Genomic DNA, 19,360 nt, shown 5'->3' on the forward strand with positions numbered 1-19,360 from the left:
GCATACCAGGTTTTTCTTGTCTGCCTCTATGAAGCCTTCTGGCTGCCTCATATAGATTTCTTCCTCCAAATCACCATGAAGAAAAGCTGTCTTTGCATCTAACTGCTCAAGATGTAAATTCTCTACAGCTACAATTTTCAACACCAGTCTGATTGTAGACAGTTTCACGACTGGAGAGAAAATTTCATTGTAGTTAATACCTTCTTTTTGCTGAAAACCTTTGACAACCAATCTCGCTTTGTAGTGTTTGCTCCCATCGTGCTCTTCTTTGATCCTGTAAATCCACTTGTTGTGAAGCGCTTTCTTGTCTGGTGGTATTTCAGCTAATTCCCACGTCTGATTTGATAAAAAGCGAGTCCATCTCATCTTTCATGGAAGACTCCCACTTGACTGAATCCTCCACTTGCATTGCTTCATCATAGCACTCTGGTTCACCATTGTCAGTCAGCAACAAGTAGTGCAAAGAAGGAGAATACCGTTGGGTTGGTTTAGGAATTCTGGAGGAGCGTCTTAGTTCGGGTGTGCCTGGTTCTTCTTGAACTGCTTCAGGACTGATCTGAACATCATTTCCAGAAATCTCCTCAAACTCAATAAATTCCTTTGTTTCAGCTTTGGTATTGGAGCTGCTTGATTCTACAGTTGACTTGTATTTATACATCACATTCTCATTGAAAATGACATCTCTGCTTCTAATGATCTTCCGATTTTCATAGTCCTAAAACCGTTAACCGAACTCTTCACCGCCGTAACCAACAAAGGAACATTTGTTGGACTTAGCATCAAGTTTACTTCTTTCAGCAAATTCTATGTGTACATAAGAAATACAACCAAACACTCTTAAGTGTGAAAGGTTTATTTCTTTCTTGCTCCAAACTTCCTCTGGTATTCTGCCATCCAAAGGAACTGAGGGCCCACGGTTGATCAGGTAAGCTGCAGTGTTGATAGCTTCAGCCCATAGAAATTTGGGCAATCCGGCATGTATCCTCATGCTTATGGCACGTTCATTCAGAGTTCTGTTCATGCGCTCTGCTACGCCATTCTGCTGCGGTGTCATGGGAACTGTTGTCTCCATCTTGATCCCATTGTTTGCGCAAAAATCTCTGAATCTCCTATTTCTGTACTCTCCTCCATTGTCAAACCTCAATCGCTTGACTTTCATACCAGTCTCATTTTCCACCATGGCCTTCCATTTTCTGAAGGTATCAAAGACTTCTGGTTTTTTTCTTCAGAAAATAAACCCACACCTTCCTTGTAGAATCATCGATGAAGGTGACATATTATAATGAGTCTGCAAGAGATGAAACTGGAGATGGTCCCCATACATCAGTATGAACTAACTCTAACTTTTCAGCCTTGGGTGTCTTACCAATCTTTGCAAAGCTGACTTTCTTTTGTTTTCCAAAGATGCAATCCTCGCATAGTCCGACATCTACATTCTTTAGATCCGGTAGCTTCCCCTTTGACAAAAGTGTCTTCATCCCTTTCTCGCTCATATGGCCAAGCCTTTGGTGCCATACGTTTGATTTTCCATCAGCATCTGCTACTGCAATGATATTCTCTAAATTTGATGTTATATAGAGAGTACCAGTTTTCTTACCACGAGCAATGACGAGTGCTCCTTTGGTAATCTTCCATTCATAGCCTGAAAAGGTTGTGCTAAATCCTTCACCATCAAGCTGTCCTACAGAAATTAAATTTTTTTTGAGGCCAGGAATATGTCTCACTCCTTTCAGCGTCCAGGTGGTTTGGTTTGGCAACTTTAGTCGGATGTCTCCTTTTCCGACGATCTTTAAGGTTTCATCATCAGCTAGATGAACCTTCCCAAAATCACCACTGACATAATTTTCCATGATTTCTCGGCATGGGGTGGAGTGGAAAGATGCCCCTGAATCCAAAATCCATGATTCAATCGGACTGTTGACGCTTAAAATCATAGCATCACCTGTCTCCTCCGTCATGTTGGCATATTCCTGTGCGCCGGTATTTTTCTTCGGTGCTCGGCAATCTCTTTTGAAGTGGCCCTTCTTGCCGCAATTATAACAGGTAAAATCTTTATTTCTTGTTCTTGACTTTCCCCTTCTGGATTTCGATCTGCCACGATTTGAATTTGTTTCTGAAGTTCTCCCTCTGGACTCTGTGTGCAAGGCTGAGGAGGTTGATGCTTCACCCGATTCTCTCCGTCGAATTTCTTCGCTCAGTACCAGATCCCGAACATCGTCGAATTTTAATTTGATGTTTCCCGACGAACTGCTGGCTGCTGTAACAGTAGCATTCAAACTGTCTGGTAAAGATGATAAGAGAATTAAAGCTTGAACTTCATCATCAAATTCAATTTCCACTGAACTCAACTGGGTTGTGATTGTGTTGAGTTCATTTAGGTGTTGTGCCACCGATGCCCCTTCCGTCATCCGTAAATTAAATAATCGCCTCATCAAATGAACTTTGTTTGAGGCCGATGGCTTCTCATACATACTGGAGAGAGCCGTCATAAGACCTGCCGTGGTCTTTTCCTTTGCTATGTTGAAAGCAACATTGCGGGATAACGTCAGTCGGATAACTCCGAGGGCTTGTCTGTCGAGAAGAGCTCAGTCTTCATTCTTCATGCCCTCTGGTTGTTTTCCTGAGAGGGGTTGATATAGATTTTTCTGGTATAGAAAATCTTCAATTTGCATCTTCCAAAATCCAAAGTCCGCACCATCGAACTTTTCAATTTTCACCTTCCCTTCGTCTGCAGCCATCGCTCCCACTCGAATCTGGCTTCGTTTGGATCGTTTCTGACAATTTCCGCGAACCGACGTGTATTAGAACACCTCCGTCGACAAACTCGTATCGCTGATCGAATTTCACTATTCACGAAATTCACTATTCATGTGAATAGTAACCCGAATAGTAACCCCGCAAAAAATTGACAGAATTCACAACCAAAAGCTCTGATACCAGTTGTTAGGAAATAAACCAAGTACAAGTAATTTCTCTATTATCAGATTAGTGAGAATACGAAATAAAAGCAGAAAAATAATACCCGAAATTGATAATGGAGTTCAGCCAATTGTGCTTACGTCTCCGGACTGCTGCAGATCTTTTACTAAGAGAGAAAATTTACAGGTGTTTACAAAACACTCACTACTCACAAGAAAGCTCTCTAGTATTGGGAGAAAGAAATGATTTTTGGAATGGTTTTGAAGCTAAATGAGCTAGGGTATTTATAATTAAAACTTAAGGACTTAATCTTGTAAATACCCTAAAACCTAGGGATTAGTTGTGATTATCCCATTATCATTTTTCAACAAACATCTACCAAACTTTGAAAAACTATTTTTCAAAGAAACATTTACCAAACTTTGAAAACCATTTTCAAAGAAACATTTACCAAACTTTGAAAACCATTTTTTCAAAGTTGGTTACCAAACTTGAAAACCATTTTAATACTTTCAACACTAGCCAACCAGAATCACCTGAAGGTCCTAGGTTCGATCATCTTAAAATACATGTATTGTATTAATTTATCAAAAATAACATGTAGAACTAGCAACCACAACCATTTAGTCTCGTGGGATGAGACACCAGATCCGTGATCTGTCACATCATTCATCGTTAACGAATAATTAACTGATGATAACCTAACTAATGACAAGGAAATTGGATACAACTAAAAATGCAATATATACTAATAATTAATTTCATAATAGTTTTTTAATAATTAATTTAATCATGTAGTTGTCATAAAATATTTGTCACTAATGATGATAATATCAGTGTTTAAATTTTCATCACTATTATTAGATTTATGTGTCAAAAAATATAGCCAAAAAAATATAAATAATTGTGACAAAATTTATTAAAGTCGTTTTTAATATAATAGTGATGGAGTTACTAATGATGACAAATGACTACTCAAAAATTGTCACGATAATATTTAGTGACTAAATTTAATATTTTTAGTGACTATTTGTAGTGTAACTGAAAATACAATTGCTTGTAGTGATTTATTATTGTTAATTTGAAAATATGAACTAGATATTCAATATTAAGTTTTAATCTAACTTGAAGAATCTTTGTTTGCAGTAAAATATACTTAAATCTTAAATAGAAGGAATGAAGAGGCCGAGAAGAAGAGATGGAAGATGTTCACGATGGGATTTCGATTGAGAAGTGAAGGCACCAGATCTTGGATGATGTTGGATGTTGATTTGTAAGAAAGTGAAGGAAGAGAAGCCCTCTTTAGTTTAAAAGAGAATAATAAACTAAAAGATTTGTCGGACCTAAATGATGTTTTACTAGGCAAACAAAGCTTCAAGGGCACTCTGAGGCAGAAACCTCTATTGAGGTAAATGTTTGTGGAATTTGAGATCACGTTGAGCGGTAGTATTTTTTTGTTGCCAGCCTCATAAACTTACATTATTATTGTCCGTATCTCAGGCTGAAAAAGTGGAAGATCAATCACAGAATCTCGGTCCAATGTTTTCGCAGCAATTGATGATAAATCGCCAAATGGCTAGCTAGACAGGTTCCTATTCCCAGATACTCTGATTCCAGTAATCTAGTACTTGAAACTAATCAACTGAGGCTCCCCAACTCATTCGCAGCCAGTTCAAGGTAATATTTGTGTTTTACTGAAATGAAGGCTTGTATAATTGACAAACAGTTCGTAGTTTCTTTGGCTTTTTTATTTCCCTCCTGCCAACACAAAACATACAATGTGAACTGAGATTTTCATCTTGGAAATGCTCAGCGTTTTAATAAGTAAAGTGTTTCACCCTTTTTATACGATCTTTCACATTTGTTCTTGTATCAGCCTTCTGCAACGACAGATAAATCTCACTCAGCATCAAGTTAAGAGCGTAGAATCTCAACTAAATAAAACCAACTAGTTGTCATTAATTTCTCTAAATGTTAGAAACTCTTTTCAATCTACAGGAACAAATTCAAGGCAATAATTTGGGAATTACCTTTCCTATTAATTCAGTCACCCCCTATGGGGCACAAAAAGGCAAAATTCCTATAACTTCGCCTCATGCTGCAGGTTGGTTTGCACTTTTGTCTGATTGGAGTTAATGTTGGAAAATCTGATTCGTTTTTACTTGTGTATATTCAAAGATGGGATGAATTATGGATATATGATATATTTTGACAAGCAGGAGATGCACATAGTACTGGACCTGCTTTAATTTTTTCTATGTTATATATATCAAAGTTGTGGTCTTTATCTTTTCAGCCTTGATTAAATCAATCGACCCAGCACCACTGAATGGATGCCTTTGGATGTAAGTGGCATGTTAACTAATATTTGTTCGAGCCAATTTTTGACAGCGTAGATGTTTAAGTCCTGCCAAGTGAAAAAGAAGTGTGCTTAAAGTTTCACAGAAATTTGACCCGTGTTAGTAGAGAATGCCATCATATTTTATTGATCCATACTTCCTCTGTATCATTTTGCTTGTTTTATTTTCTTTGAGCCGATCTTTTTGCTTTTATTTGCATCATGATTGTTGCCTGCTTCATGGAATGTTCATCTGCAGGATAATATAGGCTGAGGAGTATAAACCTGTTGATGACACCGTTGATTCTTTTCTGTCCCATGATGATGATGATGTTGAGGAGTATCACTGGTGTAGGCTTCACATTTGAAGAAGTTAGTTACCTCCACTCAAGCAAAAGCAAAGTCTTGAGCTGCCATTTTTCATCAAATGGGAAGTTTCTAGAGAGTGCAGGGCATGAAAAGAAGGCGGTGTTAAGGTGCAATGCAGCTTTTTGTTCAAACAATTTTTTGTATAAGCCTAGAGCTAATTGCAGTTTTCTTTTGTCAGGGCTTGACATGGAATCTGGAAACCCTTGATTTTGTTAGAACTTTGGAGGGCCATTCTCTTCTCATTACTGATGTTAGTTTTAGACAAAGTTCAACCATATTTGCAACATCATCTTTTGACAAAACTGTCCAAATATGGGATTCTGCCAAAGTAACAATTTTCTTTTGTAATTTTATCAGATATTTATTTAGTATTTGCTAAATTTCTGTCTGCTTGTTCAGAATGAAGATAGGCTATTTCATAATTAATGTCTTCTATGGGGCCCTTTTTGTTGTTTAGAGGGGCAGACTACTCCACTGCACTTATTTTCTGTTTGGCAATATGTCTTCATTTCTTTGCTCTGCAGCCAAGCAAATCACTTTTCAAGCTTGCGAGGCACGCTGAAAAAGTTTTGTCTTTGGATTTCCACCCTAGAAAGGTGGATCTTCTTTGTTCCTGTGATAACAATAACGAGATACGATTATGGAATATCAACCAACGTGCTTGCATTAATGTCTCTAAGGTCAGTTTCTGAGCCTTATATCTATTAGAATTTCTCGAAGACATACATCATTATCACTTGTAAAATCTTTTCTTGGCTATGCATTTCAGCTCAGCATACTTCTAGAGAGAGTTTATGCTTGACAAACATTGAAATGGTTGAAATCTTCATTTTTAGAATCTTTAGTTTTGCATCCTTGTGGGTTTCTACAAAATAAATTATGTGGAAAGGAAGTGTTAACAACATCAAATTATTCTCTCTTTTTTTTTGGAAAACTCGTTTAGAAAATATTAAAGTACTTGCAAATGAATACCTCACTTATGCGTATGACAATTTCCTTATGAGGTGACTGCAGGAAGCTACTAAACAAGTCCGATTCCAGCCGGAACTAGGAAAGTTAATTGCAACTGCATCGGGGAATGTTGTCAATGTTATTGACATTGAGACTAACAAGCCTCAATTCTGTTTGAAGATTGATTCACTCTCTATGTTATCATAACTTAACATGCATCTAAAAGTCCATTTGGCTCCTTGCTTATCTGAACGATTGTTATAGTCATTCAGGGGCATGACAAAGATGTACTTTCAATTTGCTGGGATCCATGTGGCAAGTATATTGCCTCCATCAGTGAAGACAGTGCACGAGTGTGGTCAGTATCCGGGGGAGAATGCTTACATGACTTGCGCTCAACAGGCAACAAGTTCCAGTCCTGCACATTTCATCCTGCGTAATCGCAACTCTTGGTCATTGGTGGCTACCAGGTGAAGTATTCAGAATATTATTTACAAAATACTCTGTCTGTTCCTCGAATGTTTGCAGGCGTTTTTTAAATGAATATATAGTTGTAACATAAAAAGACTAGGTTGCTAACCTAATAGGCTGACGTTGTCTTGGCCTAATGTTCATTTAACGCTCTGCCATCCTTTTGCAATCTTTGCTAATTCCATTCTATCTTTCTATTAAGATCAAATTTGTTTTTTTTCAACAGTTTCTTGAATTATGGGATCCAATTGAGACCAACAAAACATTGACAGTTGAAGCACACAAGGGACTTATTTCTTCACTGGCTGGTTGTCTACAGACTGAAATGATCGCTTCCACAAGCCATGACCAGTGCGTTAAGCTATGGAAGTAAAAACCCTTCTCCATGATAACTCATGCAGATCATTTCTCAGAACAAGAAACTAATGACAATTCAGGTAAACAGTCGAGATAAGTACCGGGCCGAAGATGCGGCCCCGCTTAGTGGTGAATTTTATAGAAGTATAGGTAAACCACACTCGCATGAAATCTTAACTACAGGCTACTCACATGAAATCTTAACGACAGGCTAGAAGTTATACAACCAAAGTATAAAATGATGGTTTTTAGTTTCTCTTTTCTTGTCGACTGCACTTACGAACTTGGATCCTTCTGTTTTTACATGGGAAATAGAGTAAAGTTAAAACTGCTTATTTCTGTGAGAAGTCACCACCTATGTATAGAATCATAATTTTTATTTTTTTTTGAATTAATCACATTGGTATTTGATCTAATAATCAACTAATCCAAATCGGGTACTACAGAGGCGAGGACGACCCTCCCAATCTAGTTTGCTCTATTCGCAAACGTCAGAATTTGAACTTCTGATCTTGCTTAAGGGACTTAGTGCCTCATCCTACTAAACCAACTGGTTGTTGGTTCATAATTTTTAATTTAAATATTATGTAAATAATTATAACAAATCATTAAGATATATGAACTTATGCTATTATTTTTAATATTTTTAAGAAAATGTTCAAGGTGCTAATAAAATGATCTAAAATTGATTTTCTTGTTTGATTTGGGTATTTTTTAATGTAAATCACTAAATATTTTTAAATAAAAGGATAATTATACCATTATTATTGGTTTAACATGTATTTTTTATTTATTTCACTCCATTTTAATTACAAAATAGAATGTTTAATAATTGAAGAATAATATTAGAAGATTATAAAATTAAATTCAAACTACATTGTATTTGATTTGATTTCAAGTAAAAAAAAGTTTAATAATTTATTCTCTTATATAACAAAAAATCAGTTGGTTTAATGGGATGAGATACTAGATCCCTTAAGCAATGTCAATGGTTTGAATCTCAACGACCTTTGCGAATGAAGCAAACTGAGTTGGAAGAGTCTCTCTCGTCTTTGTAGTACTCATTCCGGATTAGTCAATCAATAAATTGAATACCGGTGGTCATATAAAAAAGAAATTTACTCTCTATCATAATGCCTAGCTAGTTTGTAAGAAGAAAATTTTCCCTATTCCATTCTCAACTCAAGAACCTATGATGTATTGTAAAAGCAGAGCAAAGATTGAAGCTTGCTATTGACATCAGGGTTTCAAATCACGGTCCGAAATAGCGATTTCGCCCGTGAAATAGTGGTTTCACCGCCGTCTAAGTTATCCGCTATACCCGTAATAGTGCCCACGATGGCGTAATAGTGCCCGCGACGACCACAATCACGGTAAACCTGAAATGACCGAAAACGATTGCGATTTGAAACCCTGATTGTCACCACTCGAAATGAAGAAAATTTGTAATGGTTGACATCAGGTAGCATATCAAGACCGTTACAGCAGTCATCGAAGTTGATATGAATATCATCTCGCCTTACCACGTAATGATGTTAACGAGGTTTGTAGTGAAGTTGCAGTTATTTGACTGTAGGTTTCATGTTGACGTCGGATACAAAATGTTTTGATTTGTATGAGGCGGAAATGCAAATAAGCAGCATCCATTTTCAATGTCATAAGGTCGTTATGTTCTTTTTGTTCCTTATGTTTTTAAGTTGTTATGGAAGTAATTCTAAACAAGTTTGCTTTCAGATTCACGGAAAGAAAGTGTACATAAACTGCATGGGATTGGGAGTTGCAGGCTCTGGTAAGGTGCCCATAAACTGTTAGGGATAATGAAGCTGAGAGTTTGATGCTGCTGTTACGGCTTTCAAACTCAAGTTGTTCGACTTTGTTAGTGCACGTTGGACGTCGGTATCACATGATACAACAACAAACAATCACAATAGTAGTGATAAGTAAAATATAATCTTATCTTTTTCTATTATCATAAATGATGAATCTTGAATGAATTTTCTAAGTGTTTTTTTTATTATGAAATTATGAGTTGTCTAAAATTTGTCTCAAATGGTAAAATCTTTTAATGAATATATATATATACGTTAAAAAAAATAAATGAGTGAGATTAATAATAAAAATAATAATATATTCATTAAAAAATATAAATATTTAATTTTAATAATATATTTTTATTTATTCTACGATTTTAAATATATATAAAATTTATAAAAAAATGTGAGTCTACCCATATATATATATATATAAGTGCAGAGAATGACAAATGGCTGGCGAAAGCTTGAGGAGAGTTGGCGCCGCCTTTGGTTTAAATGTCGCTTTATTCTTAAGCTCATGTTGCACAAAACACCATGCATTCTGGCGTAATACATATATCCATGGCCACTAAGATGCCATATTGCCATATCCAGTTTTCTTGTCATTTACTTGAAAGATGAAAAACCAGCCGATAAGTTGAGCCTGTGGGAAGAGATTTCCTTCTATTGTTTGGTGTAAGCAAATGAATCTCAGTGGTTGATTTTTTTTTAAATAATCAATAAAATTCATTTACCAAAAATTGTATCAACAAATGTCTTGTCAATTATAGATTAAATAAATACAACTGAGACTATCGAAAATAAAATATAATAATAATCACTTAGAGATCTCCTATAAACAAAACTATTAATAAGTGAAACAACGACGTACATAAATTGAACCCATCAAAAGCTTCAAGCATCAAACATGAAAGAGAGAAAACATGTAGAAGAACCAAAAAGGTCAATGAACAAAGCAATCTCCCCTTAACAACAATCTCATCTGACATATATATGCGATAACCAACGAACTGTATTGTATAATCGAATAAAGGAATCATGTCACGGGAAAACAACCATGCATTCAGGAAAAACTTACAAAAAAAAATAATAAAAAACTGAACGGAGAGTAAAAAAAACATATGTAGTCTTGATACCTTTTACTAGAAAAAATTCCAAAAATATTATTATAGTAAATAAGACAAAATATAACTAAAAATGACAAAGTAACTGCTACTATAACAAATTTAAAAATCACTCAAGAGAATGATAACCGTCGCAGAGAAAAATACGGAGTAAGTTTAATATTGCAAAAGTTGTTGAAATCTTATATCACAAACATATATATAAAAGATGGCTTCTCAAATGTCCATATGGCGAGTCAAATTACAGGAAAAAATATGAAAAAGAAATACCCCAATGGAAGTGGCCTAAAACAAACACAAGCCCATAGGAACACATATTGGCCCAATCAACTCTTAACACACATGGGTCTAACTCTAATAACAGCCTAGCCACCGAAATGGGTCCATATAAACGTCATTTTGTTTTCTTTTTATCAAAACAAATCCTCACGCCAGTGTTTTGCCCTCAAAGTGGAGGCCTACAAGAGCAGTTGTAACCCCCAAATCCCAACGGCAAAGAGTCGTTAGCCCCTTTACTGCTCCATCTCTTCGGTTCCATTTCCATCACGTTATTTTATCCATTTATAATCTAAAACGGCATCGTCTAGACTTATTAGACTTGCCAATGGAGAAATTGTTCTCGTCAAGAATCTTTCCTAAGTGAAGTCATAAGGTTACTGTGAGAAAAATTATTATTTTTGGTTGGGCTAACGGTTCCAAGCCTAATTCGGATTGATCCGGATCGTACACCTGCCTTTAATGGGCGAGACTCCCAACGATGATTTTCTACGTGCACAAGGACTCGAGCTCAAGACTTGCTAAAACGATATCAAACTGCTTACCACTTAAATCAATTCATTGGTATTGTGAGATAAATTATTAATTCGACATTAGTATATATTGATTTATCCAATGAAATTTGTTTACTCTTAACACAAATAGTATTAATAAATAATTAAATATCGAATTAAGATGTTTTAGCATAAAATTTTAATTTTATATCAATATCTTTTTAATATTCTAATAAATGTTAAACCTACAATTTAAAAGGAAAAAAATATCAACTAAGAATTTTTAACTACGTATCCCAGAGATTATTTACTTTGATATTAATATTATTAAATGCTATAATTTGAATTAAAATGAAAATAAGGTAAAATAAAACTTAATTAAATTAATAAGTAGCGTGATTCATAAATAATGTAAAACACATAAAGATAAACGATATAAACGAGAGAGGCGTCAAAGTTACCAACATAATCCTCCAATAAGATAAGAACTAATACAATAAACAAATAATGGAAAAAATGCATAGAATAATCGTAGTAGAGAATAGAAGATTTGCTAGAAAAAGAAGAAGATAGAGAATGGAAGACTCTGGATAGCGACATCATTCAGGCAGAATTAAGAAAGTGGAATGAGAGAGAGAGATGAAGTGAGAAGAAAACAGAATACAGTTAAGGTGTCTGATACAGCCCACCACACCATTGGCGACCGCCACGCCACCCTTCACTTTGGCCGCGCCGCCTATCTGCCTGCCCAATGCTTATTGGTCACTTCACTATCATGTTGTCACTCCTCTATAATTTCTCTTAAATTCACTGTCCCTCCCTCCCTCCCTCCCGCTCTCTCTCTCTCTCTTATTAGGCCTCACCTCGGGTTCTTTGTCTGTCCCCCAAAAACACATATTAAAGATTACTGATTCAAGGTTTGGCGGCAATATTTCATGCACTTCTAATGACCTTGATGATGATCGATCAGGTGAAGCAGTGTGTTTTGTTTGAGATGACTACTGAACTCAAACCAACCTATTCCTCTGTCTCTTAAAACATCTTTCTCATAGTGGACTTTTTCCACGCCCGACACGTACAGATTCCCTTCTCTCGTAAAAACAGGTCAGCTACTCCTCAGCTTTCTACACATTCGAAAGTGTATGTATAAATTTATATATACTTAGTGGAGATGGAAATCTGGCAAGATTTTTCGTTGGGTTTTAAGGGGATACTTTTATAAATTCAGATTCTTGATTATCGGTTGTTTGTTTTTTTTTCTTAGAAAAAAAATGAAAAAGTAATTCAGAGTTGAGGAAGAGCATGGTTTTGTCTAGGCGGGTTGGTGGTTAGGGTTATAGGTAATTAGACAAGTAACGATCGCCGTAGTTTTGTTTGTATACTGGAGATTCTCAAGAGCCAGAAATAGACACGTAGAGACGAGTTTTAATAGACTTTATGTCTGGAACGCCTCTCTTTCTCTTTCAAGACTCATCTCAAGACCAGCATGCACGAAACCCAAGTAAACACAGGTTAATTTCAGTTCAATATCAGATTAACGGAGAAGGGTTCTACAAATCAGCATCGGAAGGAAGAGGCAGCTTCAATAGATAGTGTGATGCAGCAAGATAGAGGAGGAAGAGGGAGTGAAAAAGGCATGAAGCAGCAAGATCAGAGATTGACGGCAGAGAATCAGCATCAGCAGAACCCACCTCAAAAGTGCCCTCGTTGCGACTCTCTTAATACAAAGTTTTGTTATTACAACAATTACAGTCTCTCCCAGCCTCGTTATTTCTGCAAGGCTTGTCGAAGGTATTGGACCCAAGGTGGAACACTAAGGAACGTGCCTGTAGGAGGTGGTTGCAGGAAAGGGAAGCGAACAAAGGTTTCTTCTCCCGGTGAAAACTCAAGGTCTCATCCACAGATACCTCAGCAACACAACATGGCATCACCACAAAGTATCATCTCTTCTAGTCCTGTGATCAGTGCAGGTGCTGCTCTGAGTACCAAGGAAACCAGTAGTTTGGCTTCATCGTCTGCTATTTCTTCAGTGGGATCATTTTACCCTGGTGCTGGATTCTTGTCTCCTTTGGCTGCAATTCAGTCGATGAACCAACCACATCCACAACCTTTTAATCAAGCTCTAAGCATTGGTGGTGACCTGGGTGGTTCTTCAAATTTGGGTCTTTTACAGGGATATGGTGTCCCTTCTTTCGGGTCACAACATCATCAGTCAGTTCAGCAAACCCAATTCTTTGCTATGGGCGATAGAGATCAAAAGACTGTAAACATGTTCCCATCTGATCAAGAAAGGTTGATTCAGTCAAGCAGGCCTGCTGCAGGTAAGTCATCTCAGCAGAATTGGCATCAAAGTTTCATCAACAACCATAACCCTACAGTTTCTGAAGCGGCTTTGTGGACTATCAACAACAGCAACAGCAGCACAAGCAGCCCTGGGAACTCAAACACGAGCAAAACTACGGGTGCTTCTTTGAATCCAAATCAATGGCCTGATCTTCCAGATTATGGCGCTCCTCCAAAATGATCTTTAGTCAGCCATTGTTGTAAACGTCCAAAGGTAGACAGCTTAAAATCTCTAAAATGGAAATTCATTATTTTTAGCCTTCTCTATACAGAAAGCCATCGAACTTTCAGCCTCACATGAAGAAAATTGCATCTTTTATTGTCTGTCCAGCTGCTGTCGTTGGGTTGGTTTTAATCTGGTTCAACTTGAGGCATGGTATTAAATTGCGGCCGCATCGTAACGGTTTTGAAGGCCACAGCGACGTAATATTAACGTAACGCGATAAAATATTTTAAGAGTATTGTGATTTTTAAGGGAGAAATCACGCCCGCGACAGCTGCAACACGTTACGTAACGTCCGCGACTTCCGCAACCGTGACACCGCATCTACGAACCGCTATTTTATACTATGACTTGAGGACATCAATTCAGAGAAAATCTTCTAATGTGGGTTTTGTTTCCTGTAAATGAAAGATCAGTACGGCTAATAGCCTTTTACTTTTTTTCCTTCTAATTACAGATTCAGGGTCGTGTTTTTTCTTTTTGAGTATTCTTGGGACGGAAACATGGATCATCTGGGTCGGGTTTTGTTGAAGTTCTTTTATAACTTTTTGATAGTATTATAATAACGGGGAGTATATAGTTTCAAACTCATGTTTGATCAGGCCGAGCCTTTTGTTTGATTGTTTACCTTGTGCGTTATTAGTTTTCATTCCATTCCATTCAGCAACTGAAAAAAACAAGTGACATAATAATTTGTTTTTAGTCAAGTAGGGTTTGCATTTGGATGGAGACATGGATATGGTGGAGCTGATGTCTTTTGTGGTAGTAGTTAAACTTTAACTTAAACTAGATGGTTTATTCTTAGTGCATGTGGATGTGGGTAGCTGAGACAAAACAAAATCCATCACTCCTTTTAACAATTAATCCAAGTGCCATCTATCACCCTCTCCACTTTGTTACATCAACATGCGTGATATTGTTTTCATTACACGGAAGACAATAGTATTATGTTAATATGGTACGGGGTTGAAATTGTCAATTTGATCTCATCATCATCAACAGTCATATATTTTGGATTTGGTGTTGCGGAAGACGGTTATCGGATAGAGCAAAATCGCAACTGATAATTTGAGAAAATAAAAATTGAAGATAAAAGAGACACAAAATTTACGTGGAAAACCCCTAAATAATATAGGGTAAAAAACCACTGGCAACGGTAGAAGAATTTCACTATAAGAAAATAGGAATTACAACCTCTCTCGATCTACTAAGGAGAAAACAATGATAATTCTCTCTTGATAAAAAGGAGAAAACAACTCTCAAGAAACTCTTTAAATTCTCTCTAGTATTGGAAGAAAGCTAGAATGCTTTGGGATGGTTTTGAAGCTAAATGAGCTAGGGTATTTATAGTTGAAGCTTAAGGACTAATTTGTAAATACCCTAAATTACAATGACTAAAAGTGCATTTCTACTATTGTTAATTTTCAACATAAAGCCACCCTTTTTGACATTTGCCATTCGGTGGATTAATTAAATCCAACTTTCCACCGAAAGTTGGTTTAATTTTCAACAATGAATCTCCCACTTGAAGATTTGATTGAAACAATCATATCTTCACACCATTCTTTCTACCTTGTACCATCATGTTGCTTACGTTTCTGACAGGCCACAAGAGGATCGACACCAAGTAAATTTATCGGTATTGATCGCCTTCGTCATGAAATCTGCTATGTTGTCTTTGGTATGAATCTTCTGCATATCTACCATCCCTTCTTCCACCTTTTCACGAATGAAATGGTATTGAACTCGTATGTGTTTTGTCCTTGAATGAAATATTGGATTCCTTGCTAGATGCAAGGCGCTTTGACTGTCACAAAACAGAGAAACAAACTCTTGATTGTGCCCAAGCTCCTCCAATAGCATCTTCAACCAAATTGCTTCTTTACTGGCTTGTGTAGCTGTCTTCTTCTCCTCGATGCTTGACAATACTTCATCTGCTAATGCTAGATGGAAGTTTGCCATAGCATTCCCGTCCATTTCGATCCATTTGTTGTCATCTGTGAAATCCACCGGCCTTTCATTGATAGCTGGTAGACAACCGTCTTTCTTCAGGATGACCTTCATCTTCAATTTCCACAATGAGAAATTTCTCCCATTGAATTTTTCAATATCAAATTTTGTTTCCATAGCTTCGTTTACGGATAGCTCCCACTATTTCACTATCGTGAATAGTTCTCTGGAACCTTCAAAGAATGGGTAATAACTTCTTACTTTCTTATGTTGGAGGATCCACCTTTTGGTGGCAACCACAAAGACAATAAGTAGATATTACACACTCTAATCTGGCTCGGATACCAATTGTTGCGGAAGACGACTTTCAGATAGAGAAAAATCGCAACTAATAATTTGAGAAAATAAAAATGAAGATAAAGAAGACAAAAAATTTACGTGGAAAACCCTTAAATAATATAGGGTAAAAACCACGGGCAACGGTAGAAGAATTTCACTATGAGAAAATAGGAATTACAACCTCTCTCGATATACTAAGGAGAAAACAATGATAATTCTCTCTTGATAAAAAAGGATAAAACAACTCTCAAGAAACTCTCTAAATTCTCTTTAGTATTGGAAGAAAGGTAGAATGCTTTGAGATGGCTTTGAAGCTAAATGAGCTAGGGTATTTATAGTTGAAGCTTAAGGACTAATTTGTAAATACCCTAAATTACAATGACTAAAAGTGCATTTCTACTATTGTTAATTTTCAACATAAAGCCACCCTTTTTGACATTTGCCATTCGGTGGATTAATTAAATCCAACTTTCCACCGAAAGTTGGTTTAATTTTCAACAATGAATCTCTCACTTGAAGATTTGATTGAAACAATCATATCTTCACACCATTCTTTCTACCTTGTACCATCATGTTGCTTACGTTTCTGACAGGCCACAAGAGGATCGACACCAAGTAAATTTATCGGTATTGATCGCCTTCGTCATGAAATCTGCTATGTTGTCTTTGGTATGAATCTTCTGCATATCTACCATCCCTTCTTCCACCTTTTCACGAATGAAATGGTATTGAACTCGTATGTGTTTTGTCCTTGAATGAAATATTGGATTCCTTGCTAGATGGAAGGCGCTTTGACTGTCACAAAACAGAGAAACAAACTCTTGATTGTGCCCAAGCTCCTCCAATAGCATCTTCAACCAAATTGCTTCTTTACTGGCTTGTGTAGCTGTCTTCTTCTCCTCGATGCTTGACAATACTTCATCTGCTAATGCTAGATGGAAGTTTGCCATAGCATTCCCGTCCATTTCGATCCATTTGTTGTCATCTGTGAAATCCACCGGCCTTTCATTGATAGCTGGTAGACAACCGTCTTTCTTCAGGATGACCTTCATCTTCAATTTCCACAATGAGAAATTTCTCCCATTGAATTTTTCAATATCAAATTTTGTTTCCATAGCTTCGTTTACGGATAGCTCCCACTATTTCACTATCGTGAATAGTTCTCTGGAACCTTCAAAGAATGGGTAATAACTTCTTACTTTCTTATGTTGGAGGATCCACCTTTTGGTGGCAACCACAAAGACAATAAGTAGATATTACACACTCTAATCTGGCTCGGATACCAATTGTTGCGGAAGACGGCTTTCGGATAGAGAAAAATCGCAACTAATAATTTGAGAAAATAAAAATGAAGATAAAGAAGACACAAAATTTACGTGGAAAACCCTTAAATAATATAGGGTAAAAACCACGGGCAACGGTAGAAGAATTTCACTATGAGAAAATAGGAATTACAACCTCTCTCGATATACTAAGGAGAAAACAATGATAATTCTCTCTTGATAAAAAAGGAGAAAACAACTCTCAAGAAACTCTCTAAATTCTCTTTAGTATTGGAAGAAAGGTAGAATGCTTTGAGATGGTTTTGAAGCTAAATGAGCTAGGGTATTTATAGTTGAAGCTTAAGGACTAATTTGTAAATACCCTAAATTACAATGACTAAAAGTGCATTTCTACCATTGTTAATTTTTAACACAAAGCCACCCTTTTTGACATTTGTCATTCGGTGGATTAATTAAATCCAACTTTCCACCGAAAGTTGGTTTAATTTTCAACAATGAATCTCCCACTTGAAGATTTGATTGAAACAATCATATCTTCACACCATTCTTTCTACCTTGTACCATCATGTTGCTTACATTTCTGACAGGCCACAAGAGGATCGACACCAGGTAAATTTATCGGTATTGATCGCCTTCGTCATGAAATCTGCTATGTTGTCTTTGGTATAAATCCCAAAGCATTCTAGCTTTCTTCCAATACTAGAGAGAATTTATAGAGTTTTTTGAGAGTTGTTTTCTCCTTTTTTATCAAGAGAGAATTATCATTGTTTTCTCCTTAGTAGATCGAGAGAGGTTGTAATTCCTATTTTCTCATAGTGAAATTCTTCTACCGTTGCCCGTGGTTTTTACCCTATATTATTTAAGGGTTTTTCACGTAAATTTTGTGTCTTCTTTATCTTCATTTTTTATTTTTTCAAATTATCAATTGCGATTTTACTCTATCCGATAGTCGTCTTCCGCAACATTTGGTGGACACACAGGTATAACAGCCACATCGAAAAAACTGTTTCGACTCTCCAAGTAAGCAGAGAATATGAAGCACTTTAAACTTTAAGTTGGTGTTTTTTTTGGGGCGTCTTCAACATTTGACCTTCCCCAATACATACATAGACTAATTTATTCAATCAATAAGACAGAAGGAAAATGATGATTAAATGAACGAATCCATCTGTGGAAGGTGTTAGGAAAATAAACCGAGTACAAGTAATTTCCCTATAACCAGGTTAGTGAGAATGCAAAATAAAAGCGGAAAAATAATACCCGAAAATTGATAACGGAGTTCAGCCAATTATGCTTACGTCTCTGGGCTGCTGCAGATCTTTTACTAAGAGAGAAAATTTACAGGTGTTTACAAAACACTCACTACTCACAAGAAAGCTCTCTAGTATAGGAAGAAAGAAATGTTTTGGGATGATTTTGAAGCTAAATGGGTAAGGGTATTTATAGTAGAAACTTAGGGACTAATCTTTGAAAATACCCTAAAGTGCAATGACTAAAGTGAATTTACCTATTCCTATTTTCAACAAACATCTACCAAAATTTTACCAAACTTTGAAAAACATTTTTCAAAGAAACATTTACCAAACTTTGAAAAAAACATTTTCCAAAGTTGGTTGCCAAACTTTGAAACTTTTAACAATCTCCCACTTGAAGACTGATTTTAATATGTCTTCACACCTCGATCAATGCAGCAGCATGTCTGGTCTTGTTATTCTAGCATGCCAACTGAAGTTGAACACAACTTCAGTTTGTCCGTAGTCACCGTCTTTGTCAACATGTCTGCCGGATTTTGAGCTCCACTAATCTTTTCAAGTTTCAAAATCCCATCTTCTAGAAGAGACCGGATAAAATGATATCTCAATTGTATGTGCTTTGTCCTGGAATGAAAAGACGGATTCTTTGCTAGATGGATAGCACTTTGACTGTCGCAATACAAGATATTGTTTTCTTGTTTCTTGCCTAACTCTTCCAAGAAACTTTGGAGCCAAACCATCTCCTTGTTGGCTTCCATAACAGCGACATATTCTGCTTCAGTTGTGGAGAGAGCAACTATCTTCTGTAGTTGAGAAACCCAACTCACTGCAGTTCCTCCTAGAGTATAGACATACC

At 36.4% G+C, this 19,360-nt stretch overlaps 1 protein-coding gene and 1 long non-coding RNA gene across 2 annotated transcripts; both read left to right on the forward strand.

The window, feature by feature from the left end:
- Positions 1–4,507: 4,507 nt before the first annotated feature.
- Positions 4,508–4,981, forward strand: LOC120123988. Its single transcript, XR_005516239.1, has 3 exons — positions 4,508–4,596; positions 4,796–4,841; positions 4,918–4,981. It is a non-coding gene; the product is annotated as an uncharacterized LOC120123988 (long non-coding RNA).
- A 7,035-nt stretch (positions 4,982–12,016) lies between these two features.
- LOC120123968 (dof zinc finger protein DOF5.4-like) lies at positions 12,017–13,822 on the forward strand. The gene has a single exon (XM_039142748.1). It carries the CDS (start codon positions 12,711–12,713, stop codon positions 13,635–13,637), a length of 927 nt encoding a protein of 308 aa, XP_038998679.1. The 5' UTR covers positions 12,017–12,710; the 3' UTR covers positions 13,638–13,822.
- The last annotated feature ends 5,538 nt before the right edge of the window (positions 13,823–19,360 follow it).

Source organism: Hibiscus syriacus, unplaced genomic scaffold (assembly GCF_006381635.1).
Source record: "Hibiscus syriacus cultivar Baekdansim isolate YM2019G1 unplaced genomic scaffold, ASM638163v2 tig00110407_pilon, whole genome shotgun sequence".
Lineage (NCBI taxonomy): Eukaryota > Viridiplantae > Streptophyta > Magnoliopsida > Malvales > Malvaceae > Hibiscus > Hibiscus syriacus.